The sequence below is a fragment of the Chrysochloris asiatica genome, unplaced genomic scaffold (genome assembly GCF_000296735.1).
Source record: "Chrysochloris asiatica unplaced genomic scaffold, ChrAsi1.0 scaffold00025, whole genome shotgun sequence".
In the NCBI taxonomy this organism is placed as follows: domain Eukaryota; kingdom Metazoa; phylum Chordata; class Mammalia; order Afrosoricida; family Chrysochloridae; genus Chrysochloris; species Chrysochloris asiatica.
The window spans coordinates 14,183,674-14,195,870 of NW_006408543.1; the positions used below are offsets into that span (position 1 = coordinate 14,183,674).

The window sequence follows — 12,197 nt, forward strand, 5'->3', positions numbered from 1 at the left end:
TTCACCATTTATGCCCCCAGGGACTTATACTTAACTGATACCCTCATTCTAAAAAAAAGTTGTTTTCACAGATACTGCAGGTTAGTCTTCAATTAGAGACAGAATTCAATCATCCAGACTTAAATTGGGGACAAAGATCAACCCAGAACACTACCCCTTCCCCAGCAGACCGCTACTTGCCTTTCTCTGAGTCCCACAAAGCCTTGACTGGCTCTGGGATAATGCTGATCTGTGCCCTAGTAAAGGACAAGCATTTTCCTTTTGTTCCTGTGGAGAGGTAACTGCTCAGAGAGTGTGTGTGTGTCAATAAAGAGTGATTTGATGCTCTGGAGTGGAACCCATCCTTGGATCAGAAGTTTCTACAAGACCTTATTCTGAAGGTGAGTGTGGGAGAGTATCTGGGAACAAGGAGAATGGTCAGAGCCCCTGAAAACTTAAAATGTCCTCTGTTAGTGTGGAGGAAGGCTGAGGCCTTTGGGACAGGGCAGTAGCAGTATACCCTGTGTTTTCTCTGTCTGGGAACTGCCCACTGGATGTGTGAGGGTTGGAATGCCTGTCTGAGGAAGTGAGTGGAAGTCTAGCTCAAACTTGCTGCTCTCCCATTGGCTGTCCGTGCCTTCTCAAGGGGACTTAGCCAAACAATCTCCCTAGGATCCTGAGGTCATTTCCTTTGAACATCCTGCTTAGAGGAACAAAAGGAATTCCAGAGAGGAATCAGTGGCCTAGGATCCTGAGGTCATTTCTTTTGAACTTCCTGTTTAGAGGAACAAAAGGAATTCCAGAGAGGAATCAGTGGCAGGGTATCAGATCATCCTGTCTCCAAATTTAAATCTGACACTTTTCACGGACTCCCACCCCACGCAGCTAGGAGAAGACCAGGTTGGGAAAGAACTTGAGTCCCCCAGTCTCAGAACGGTCACTGCTGGACTCACTCTAACAGTAAGTGGAAAGGAATGGCTACACAAGGAATTAACAGCCTGCATCTTTATTCTTTATTTTCTTGCAGGGGTTCAGGGTGCCACATTTGGAGCACAGTTACCAGACGAGCTGGGTTGGTCCCCCGCAGGTCCTCATCTACTAGATGCAGCTGAAGGTCAGACAGCCTGAATTAAGGCACCAACAAGGCCCCAAGAGTGCACCCAGTGGAGGCCAGGACTATCTTGGTTGACAGGGAGAGTCCAGCTGCTCCTGTGGGAGGAGAGAATGCTCTGAGGGGGATGGGCTGGCTAGGCAGCACTCTTGGGTTTCCTGACACTCCTGTTTGCAAGACCAAGAGCTCATAGTTCCTCCACACTCCCTGGCAGAGGCTCAACCCCAAGCAACCCAGCAAGTCTGCATTGAGCAGAATGTCTTGGACCCAGAGGACCCTGAGTCCAGGATGCTTCTCTTTCTCCTCGGTCTTTTTCAAAGAAACCCAGAGAGAAGAAAAGGTATAGAGAGACTGAGAACCAAAGGATCATGGCAGCTGGATGGAGGAGAGCCCCTCCACACACACAGGCCTCAACTCCAGGCTGGATCCTCTAGAACGTTGGTCCTGCCCACACCCCCACCTCCTTCTCACCTACAGCAAACCCTGTCCAGCACACGTACCCAGTGACTGAAGAGTAGCCACCAGGCTGCCCGCTGCTACACCACCTCCGTTGGCAATGGCCGCCATAGACATCATCTTAGCAGCTACAGAAGAGGCGGCGATTCCAGCCTGGGTAAAGCCCAAGGTGCTAAGCACCACCGGCATTGACCCCAAGGCCACAACTGCAGTGGAGAGGAGAATAAGGGCAAGGGAGGGGCTTGGGAATGGGCCCACCCACCTGCTTGGTCAAATGTGGGGACCATTAGAGGCCTGGAGAAGGGGAAAGTCCCTTGTCCCCTGAGCCTCAATAAAATGCTGAAATAAAGGAGTGGCTTGCCAGCTTCCTATCTTTACTGAGGACATCTATTATGCAAACAAATCTTACCCAGGACACTAAGTTATGTGAGGCAGACATAGGCTCAGAGCTGGACCCTCTGCTATTCCGTCTCCACTAGATGGGATCTGAGCGGATCAGCTTGTTAAAGCACCGATATGCCTGTCTCATTTTAAGTAATCCTCCCGAGACCCCTGAATGAGTGTTATGGGCCACTTTTCAGAGGCTTCAAGGGACACTCCCACAGTCATGCCATGGTCACTCTGGCCAGGGGACAGTGGTCCTGACTGAGATTACCCCTTGTCTACCTCTTCCAATCCTGTTCCAGTGCCTTGGTCTAAGCCTCTGCCCTTCTCGATGGTGCTTGTTCCATCCCCAACCCAACCACTTGAGGCCTGGGGAAACTTGACCAGTGGCCAGACCATTGTTCCCAGAGACCCAGGGCCCTGGGGTGGGTGGGGCCGCAACCCTTTTCTGTAGAAACTTACCACCTCCGGCTACAGCTGCAGCTGTCTTGGCTGGTGACGAAAAATACATTCTGTGAGTGGATCCTTACTGGCCTCCCACCATTCCCTGAGCCCACTGAAGGAATGACCCCTGTCTGCCCCATCCTTGCTTCTCCCAACCCAGGGCACATTCCTGAGAAGACAGACCCCACAATCCTAAACTTGGGAAGGATGGCTGGAGAGTCCGAGCCCAGAAGCAGAAAGGACCTGCCCTGAGGAGATTTGAAGTTCTTGGTGTTACACAAAGTGTTACAGTGGTTGCATGTTCAACTGATTATCAAAAGGTTGGCAGTTAAAACCCACCAGTCACTCTGAGGGAGAAGGGTGATACTGTGCACTTCCATGACAAGTAATGCCTTGGAAATTCTATGGGGCAGTTCTGCTTTGTCCTATAGAATTGCTATGGGTAGAAATCAATGGGTTCAGATTTGGGGTTATGGGTAGATTTGTGCTCACCCCAAGAGATCTGCAAAAACTCTAAATCTCTGAACCTTAGAATGTGACCTTATTTGGAAATCGGTCCTTGGCAGATACAGTGTAAGTTATGTTAACATAGTGGAATTCAGGTAGCCCTTTAATTCAGTATGATTGATATCTTATGAAAACAGAAGAGACTCTGATAGGATGGAACGATGGAGTCAGAGATTGGAGGGATGTGGTTACCAGCAGCTGATTCCCAGTTCCTTTACAGAGTCCTCCCAACATCCCCAGCCTGTGTCCTGATTCCAGTACGAGTCCCTCTTGGGACACTTACCCACGGTGGGAACGCCAACCAGGGTGGTTCCAGAGGCCAGTGTACCCACACTGGACACAGTTCCTGCTGCTGCTATCAGACCGGCAGCCATGCTGGAAGCCCAGGCGCTGGCAACAGCAAATGCCATGGTCCTAAGAGGATCGCACCTCAGTCAAACCTGTCAGAAGAGTAGAGATTTGGTGGCAGATTGGGGACCCTAAAACTGGCTTCCCACCCACTGCCCAGAAGACATGGAGGGCCAAGGGAACCAGAGGCTGCTCTGAGCTTGTGGTGGCAGCAGGTACAGAAAGGGTCTTGGGGTGAGGTGAGGGAAGGAGTGATGTGGGTGTTCAGATGATCGAAGGAGGAACCTCGAACATTTTCTGTTCCCATGTGCTTTGTTGCTCCTGAGGACCCCAGAGGCAATGTCTTAGATAATTTAAGGACTCCCGTAAATCTCTCCAGAGCCATGAAAAAGACTCTGGAATTAGGAAAGGCGAACTCATTACAGTTTGGGGTCATTTCCTGTGGCCAAAGTGCTGTGAGCACCCTGATGCTATGTAATCTCCTTGCTAACTCCAGAAGGAAGGAACTCCTGTCTCCATCGGATACAAGAGGTTATGCTTAGGCTCCAAGAAGGTTAGTGTTTCACCCAAGGTCATTAGGGTCCCCTGGCAAAATGAGACAGGACCCAGGTCTGTCTGCTTCATTGGCTGGTAATGGCTTTGAATTGGCTTCTCTGATTCCCCCTGCCCACCTGACTCCTTCAAACTCCAGCTCTTGGTGCCTATGGCCGGGGCAGGTGAGGACTTGGGACCCTTCCCAGTAAAATCCATCAACCCTCCTTACCTTACCCAAGAAGCTTGTCTCCCAAGAATGTGTCCAGAGTCTCTGATGCAGATGCTTTATATAGTTCCACCCCATCCTATTCAAAGCACAGCCTTCTTGGATGGCAGGCAGCCAGTGAGTTAAGTTTCATTTTCCTGGAAATTGAAACTATCCATTGTTAACCAGTATAAATTGTTTTGTCATCTATTTTGGGATGGAGGCATGCTCGATGCATAATAAAGTTTTTAAGACATAGAACTAAAGTTACATGATAAAAGGATGAATATTAACTTCTAGGAGAGACAAGAAGGTGATTTTCAGAATGATACTAATCCCCATAGTGGCTACATGTTCAGTTATTCAAAAAATTCTTGTTATGGACTGAACTACATCCCCTCAAAAGATACATTGAAGCCGTAACCTGTTAGGGTCCAATAACCTGACTTCTGCAGGTATAGCAACACCCACTTGAGGTTGGGGCAAACAGCACACACTGACAAAAAGCAGCAAGTAACAAGCAAGGTTGATTGTTATTGTGAAGTGCCGTCGAGTCAATTCTGACCCATAGTGACCCTGTATAGGGTTTCCGGGGAGTAGCTGGTGAGCTTGAACTGACGACCTTGCAGTTCAAACGGCTTTGCAATCTGGTGCATTAAGCTCTGAATACTACACTTCTTAAGGAGCTCTGGTAGCATAGTGGTCAGCAGTTGGAAAGTATCAGCTGTTCCATGGGAGAAAGAAGAGGCTAAAGTACATTTCTCAGAGGAGGAGATGCAGGTGTCTCTCTCACAGCGCGAGTGAGAGAGCGCTGCCTTTCTGTTCTCTCTCCTTTTTTATAGGGTTTTTGGCTCTTCTTCCTCAAGTTTAATTCTGATTGCCGGCAGCATCTAGGTGGCACATATTTTTGCACCTTTTTTGATGGTCTTGCACTATTCTAGTTCTCAGCAGTTGAGCTGGGCTCAGTTTCCTAGAATTGTTGATTTAAGTGCCAGGTGTTGGGGTAAGGTTAAGCTGGCCTGTTAGGTTCCTGCTCTGTCCCTAACATAATACCTGCTGTTTGCAAACATAGCCCTGTTTGGAAACAGCGTATTTGAAAATCTGATCAGTTAACAGGAGGCCATGACCAAGCAGGGCGTTTGCTAATCCAGTAAAACTGCTGTGTCCTGATGAAACAGGAGAAGCGTCAGGCAAAGACTAGTGAGAGACTCTGTAGATGTAAGCAAGGAAGACTTGGGGCTAGCAGAAACTATGAGATGCCTGGAACAGAGTCTCCCTTAGGGTCTCAGAAGAAATCAACATGGCTAACACCCTGATTTGGACATCTAACCTTCAGCACTGTGAGACAATACATTTCTGTTGTTAAAAGCCACCCAATCTGTATGATTTTGTTACAATGGCCCCAGTCTACATGGAAGGTTCCCCCATGGCAGACATAGATCTAGGTAGGTAGGTACTGCGGTAGAGCAGGGAATTAACTAGACCAAAACATTCGTGTTCATGTGGCTTACAAGCAAGTGGAGAAAATGAAAGACCATGTATATACATAACTAAAAACTCAAACCGATGCCTTTGAGTGGATTCTGACTCAACACTGATCCCTTCTGTTCACAGAGCAGAACTGAGCTCAGTAGTGTAGGGTTTTTTGGCTATAATCTATGGGAACCTATTGCCAGGCATTCTTGTAAGGCGCCTCAGTGTGGATTTGAAGCATAGATGCATTCGAACTGCCCACCTTTCATTTCAGTCAGTTTCATCTGGAGCATGTTAGATGATACAGTCCTTAGGTGAAGGGGGAGGAGGAGTTACACTGGGAAAAGCTGGGAATCACCAGGACTTTCTAAGCATCTCTGGATGGACTCAAACCTAAAGCCTTTCATTTAGTAGCTTTCCATTAGTGTTTAGCCTAAAAGTCTGTTTTCCCTCTCAAGATCTACCACTATGCATGCATTCCACACTTCTGCACTTCTTAAAAATTAATAGACAATCTTCAAAAGAGCAACAGCTGTACTTTCCTTCTTGAATCACAAGTTTGGAAGTGGAATAAAAACAAAAAACTGCTTCTTGGTATCTACAACAGTTTTGCTAGAGTTGACAGTCAGTTCGTAAACATCTTTCCTGATAAATGGTTGATCTCTTGAATTGCAAACGTTTTACTCTTTTTAACATAACAGAAAAATCTACAGCTTTGCTGAAGTGACACCGAACTTGTGTTAGGGATGATGGAAAACTCTGGAAATGATGAACTACATGACAAACATAATGAATGTTGCTGATGATGCCGGCACAGAACGCTGAAATGGCAAATGCTTTCTCACATAACATTGCAAAAACACCATGGGGGCCATGTCAGACTTCCTTTTGATTTCACAAGGGAGAAGGAGAATCAAACTCAAAATCAGCCAAGACTGATTACTATGAAACAGAGGTAAAACTTGCTGCTACTGAAGTGAGCTACTAAAGACTAGAAAGTCATGAAGTGAAATTTTTTGCTGTTATTGTTAAATGCCTTTGAGTCGGTTCCGAATCACAGCTACACGAAACACTGCCCAAGTCAATTGTTGCTGCGACTATGCCAAACCATCTAGTTGGGGTCATCCGTTTTTGCCGACCCTCCACTTTACCATGCATGATGTAGTTCTCCAGGGACCACTGCCTCCTGATAATATGCCTGAATTATGAGAGATGAAGTCTGGCCATCTTGGTTTGTAAGACGCATTCTTGCTGTACTTCTTCCAATACAGATTTGTTTGTTCTTCTGGCAGTCCATGGTACCTTTAATATTTTTCTCCAACACCATAACTTAAACACATCAATTATTCTATGATCTTCTTTATTCATTGTCCAACTTTCACATGTATATGAGGCTGTTGAAAATACCATGCTTTGGATCAGTTCACCTTAGTCCTCAAACTGACATCTTTGCTCTTGAATACTTTGAAGAGGTCTTGTACAGGAGACTTGACCAATGCAATACATAGTTTGATTTCTTGACTGCTGCTTTCATGAGTGTTGATGGTGGATCCAAGTAACATGAAGTCTTTGACAACTTCAATCTTTTCTCCATTTATCTTGGTGTTATTATTTGGTCCAGTGGTTAAGAATTTTTTTTTTTTTTTTTACTTTGAGGGCAACCCATACTGAAGACTGTGATCTTTGATCTTCATCAGGAAATATTTTAGTCCTCTTCAGTTTCAGCAAGAAAGGTTGCATCATCTGTATATCGCAGGTTTTAAATGAGTCTTCCTCCAATTCTGATGCCATGTTCTTCTTCATATAATTCAGTTTCTCGAATTATTTGCTCAACATACAGATTGAATAAGTATGGTGAAAGAATACAACCCTGGTGCACAGCTTTCCCAATTTCAAACCATTCAGTGCCCCCTTGTTCTGGTTGAATGACTACCTCTTGGTCTATGTACAGGTTCCTCATGTGCATAAGTAAGTGGAATTGAATACCTATTTTTTGCGATGTTGTCCATAACTTGTCATGATCCACACAATCAAAAGCCTTTGCATAGTCAATAAAGCACAGGTAAACATCTCTCTGGTAGTCTCTGCTCTCAGCTAAGATCCATCTAACATCAGCAATGATAACCTTCGTTCCACGTCCCCTTGTGAATCTGGTCTTAACTTGTAGCAGCTCCCTGTCAATGTACTGCTGCAGCAGTTTTTGAATTATCTTTAACAAAATTTTACTGTCATGCAATATTGATGATACTGTCTGATGATTTCTGCATTCTATTGGGTCACCTCTCTTTGGAATGGGTACAAATATGGATCTCTTCCAATCTGTTGGCCAGGTAGCTGTCTTCCAAATCTCTTGGTGTAGATGAGTGAGCACCTCCAGTGTTGCATTGGTTTTTTGAAAGATTTCAGTTTGTATTCCATCATTTCCCCCAAGACTTGCAATGCTTTCAGTGTGCCTTGGACGTCTTCCTTCGGTACCATTGGCTCTTGATCATATGCTACCTCTTGAAATGGTTGAATATTGATCATTTCTTTTTGGTACAGAGACTCTCTGTTTTCCTTCCATCTTCTTTTGATGCTTTCTGCATCATTCAATATTTTGCCCAGAGAATCAGTCAATATTGCAAGTCGAGGCTTGGGTTTTTTCCTCAGTTCTTTCAGCTTGAGAAATGCTGAGCGTGTTCTTCCCTTTTGATTTCCTGACTCCAGATCTTTGCATATTTTGTTATAATATTTGACTTTGTATCCTCGAGCTGCCCTTTGAATTTTTTTGTTCAAAAGAATAAATACTTGGGGATAAATCTAACCAGCGAAACAAAACACCTATACACAGAAAACTACTAAACACTACTATATGAGACCTTCAGAAATGGAGTACTATACCACATTTGTGGGTAGGAAAACATAGCATTTTGAACATGCCAACACTACCCAAAGCAGTCTGTAGATATAATGCAATCCCAATCCAGATTCCAACACCATGCTTTAAAAAGTTGGAAAAATAATCACTAATTTTAGATGGAAAGGAAAAAGACCCAGGATAAGCAAAACATTATTTTAAAAGGAGAACAAAGTAAGAGATCTCTCACTTCCTGATTTCAAAACCTACTACACAGGCACAGTCATCAAAACAACCTGGCACAAGTACAATGAAAGAAAGACACACAGATCAACGGAACACAATGGAGAACCCAAAAGTAAATCCATCCACTAGAGTCAGTTGTTCTTCGACAAACGGAGAAGAGATAGTCTCTACAACAAATAGTGCTGGCTAAACTGGGAATCCATTTGTAGAAAAATTAACCAAGATCTATATCTCACAATATATTAAAAAATGAAATCAATGTGGATTAAAGACCTAAATGTAAGTCCTTGAACTATAAAGATCATCAATGGAAAAATAGAGAAAACTTGGTGCTGTTAAGTGCTGTCGAGTCAGTTCTGATTCATAGAGTCCCTGGATAAGGTTTCTGAGGAAAGGCTGGTGGATTTGAACTGCCAACCTTGTAGTCAACAGTCCAGTGATTATCCTAAAGTACCTCAAAGGGACAAACTTAGGAGCTCTGATATATGGCATAAATAAACTATCAAACATAACTAGAACCCCACAAACAGAAGGCCAAATAGATAACTGAGACCTCCTAAAAAGTAGGCATGTATGTGCATCAAAGGATTTCACCAAAAGAGTAAAAAGAAAACCCACAGACTGGGAAAAAATGTTTGGCAAATGGCATATCAAACAAAGGACTTACTTTCTAAAATTTACAGAAAACTTTTAACACCTTAACAACTAGAATACAAACAGTCCAGTTTTAAAAATGGACAGTTGACATGAACAGGCAATTTAGCGAAAAAGACATTCAGGTGGCCAACAAACATATGAATATTGCTCATGATCATGTGCCATTGTTGCTAAGTGTTGTTGAGTCCGTTCAGATTCAGAGTGACCTGTGTAGGATTTCCAAGGATCAGCTGGTGGGTTTGAACTGCCAACATTGTGGTTAGCAATCCAATGCTTATCCTACAGAACAACAATGCTATTATCTTTCTCCAACATTAATAGCAAAGTTCCAGGAAAAAACAACAGAAAATACCAAATGCTGTCTAGGGTATAGAGAGACAGGGACCTTTCTACACTGCTGGTGGGACTGTAAAATGGTGCAACCACTGTGGAAAACAGGATGATGCTTGCTCAGAAAGTGCAAAGTAAAAATACTTTATGAGCCAGCAATCCCTCTGCTTGGTATATATCCTCAAGAACTAAGAGGTGTGACATGTACACCTACTCATAGAGGAGGACCTCCGACAAGATGGATTGGCACAGTGGCAGCAGCAATGGGCTCAAGTATAGTAATGGTTGTGAGGATAGTGCAGGACCAGACAGTGTTTTGTTCTGTTGTGCAGAAGGTCACTATGAGTCAGAAGCAATTCAATCACACTTGACAACAACAACAAACGTTCATTGCAGCACTATGTACAACAGCATAAGGATGAACACAGCCTAAATGCCCATTAATGGAAGAACGGTTAAAAAATGTCTGGTACATACACACAATGGAATACTATGCAACCTTGAAAAGTAACTATGAATCTGCCAAACACTTCATAACATGGATGGACCTGGAGGACATTATGCTAAGTGAAATTGTTGTTGTTGTTCTTGTTAAGTGCCACCAAGTCAATTCTGACCCATAGTGACCCTGTTTAGGGTTCCTGAGGAGAAGCTGGTGAGCTTGAACTCCTGACCTTGAAGTTCAAACGGCTTTGCAGTGTGGCTCATTAACCCATAGCACCACAAATTAGTCAACCACGGAAGGGCAAATAATGTATGAGACCACTGTTGTAAAAAAGTTAAGAAAAGATTTTCTTTTTTAAACTTTCTATTGTCAATAAACTTTTTAGTGCCAAAAAATTTGGAAGGCAGCTACCTGGTCAACTGATTGGAAGTGATCCATATTTGTCCCTATTCCAAAGAGAGGTGACCCAACAGAATGCAGAAACCATCAAACAGTATCATTAATATCACACACAAGTAAAATTTTGCCTTTAAAAATGACAGCAAAAGTACATTGACAAGGAAATAACAGAGGTTCAAGCCGGATTCAGACAAGAATGTTGACATCAAATTGATTTTAGCTGACAGATTTTAGCTGATTTTTCTGACATCAAATGGATCTTAGCTGACAGAGAATACCAGAAAGATGTTGACTTGTGCTTTATTGGCTATGCACAGGCTTTCGACTGGGTGAATCATGACAAGCTATGGACAACATTGAGAAGAATGGGTTTTCTAGAACACTTAATTGTGCTCATGAGGCACCTGTTCACAGACCAAAAGGCAATTGTTCCAACATAACAAAGAGATACTGAATGGTTTAAATCAGGAAAGCTGTGCACCAGGATTGTCTTCTTTAACCATATATTCAATCTGTATACTGAGTAAATAATATGGATTATTTGAACACGAATGTGGCATCAGGATTGGAGGAAGACTCATCAAAAACCTGCACTATACATATGATACAACCTTGCTTGCTGAAAGTGAAAAAGAACTTAAAATACTCACTGGTGAAGATTAAAGACCACAGCCTTCTGTATGGGTTGCACCTCAATGTAAAGAAAACAAAACTCCTCACCAGTGGACCGATAAATATCATCATGATAATTGGAGAGAAGCTTGAAGTTGTCAAAGAATTGATTTTTCTTGGGTCCACTAACAACACTCTTGGAAGCAGCAGTCAAGAAATCAAATGACATATTGCATTAGACAAATCTACTACACAAGACCTTTTTAAAGTGTTCAAGAGCAAAGATGTCAGTTTGAGGACTAAGGTGAACCTGACCCAAGCCGTGGCAGTTTCAATAGCCTTGAATGCATGTGAAACCTGGACAATGAATAAGGCCAATTGTAGAAGAATTGAAGCATTTGCGTTATGGTATTGGAGAAGAATATTAAAGGTATCATGACTGCCAGAAGAACAAACAAATCTGTATTGGAAAAAGTACAGCCAAAATGCTCCTTAGAATCCAGGATGATGAGACTTTGTCTCTCATATTTCAGACATATCATGTGGAAGGACACCATGCTTGCTAAAGTGGTGGGTCAGCAAAAAAAGAGGAAGACTCTCAACAAGATGGATTGGCACAGTGGTATCAGCAATGGGTTCAAGCATAACAACTGTGAAGATGGCACGGGACTGGACAGTGTTTTGTTCTATTGTGCCTAGGGTCACTATGAGTTGGAAACCAACATGAAGGCACATAACATCAATACCAACATCATTATGAATTGAATTAAAGTTTACAGATCAGATCAACAGGTTTTCTTGATAAAAAAAAAAAAAAAGTCTATGATGGTTACAGGTGGGGGAGGGGAAATTATGAGCTGGAGGGTAGACACATGTTAACAGGGGTGGTGGGGTAGACAGTATACAACAAGAGGGAGGTTGGTAAAGGAAAGATGAAGGTAGCAGGAGACACAGGGAGGGATGCAAGGGTTAAAATGAATAGAGGTAAATACTGTGAACTGGTGATTCTTGGAGGGGATTACAATCACTGTAAAGTAGCAAAGTATATGATTTGTTGAATGAAAAATTGATGGTCTCTTGTGGTACATACACACAATGGAATATTATGCTACATTGAAGAATAACAAGGAAGCGGTAAGCCACCACATAACATGGATGAACCTTGAGGACATTATGCTGAGTGAAATTAGTCAGTCACAAAAAGAGAAATACTGCATAGGACCACTACTGT

The 12,197-nt window shown here is 43.3% G+C and overlaps 1 protein-coding gene across 1 annotated transcript; it reads right to left on the reverse strand.

The window, feature by feature from the left end:
• Positions 1-1,108: 1,108 nt before the first annotated feature.
• Positions 1,109-3,291, reverse strand: LOC102812228 (interferon alpha-inducible protein 27-like protein 2-like). Its single transcript, XM_006839626.1, has 3 exons — positions 3,143-3,291; positions 1,591-1,808; positions 1,109-1,188 (listed from the first exon to the last, which is right to left on the reverse strand). The coding sequence occupies exons 1-3, from the start codon at positions 3,289-3,291 to the stop codon at positions 1,109-1,111; spliced, it is 447 nt and encodes a 148-aa protein (XP_006839689.1).
• Positions 3,292-12,197: the final 8,906 nt, after the last annotated feature.

Excerpts from the sequence above, each read along its gene's own strand:
- LOC102812228 (XM_006839626.1), bottom strand. The coding sequence starts at position 3,291 with ATGGCATTTGCTGTTGCCAGCGCCTGGGCTTCCAGCATGGCTGCCGGT. Across the intron at positions 1,809-3,142 it reads AAGTGTCCCAAGAGGGACTC|GTGGGTGGGCCCATTCCCAA; the intron begins GTACTGGAATCA and ends TTGACCAAGCAG. Across the intron at positions 1,189-1,590 it reads GGCTACTCTTCAGTCACTGG|GAGCAGCTGGACTCTCCCTG; the intron begins GTACGTGTGCTG and ends CTCCTCCCACAG.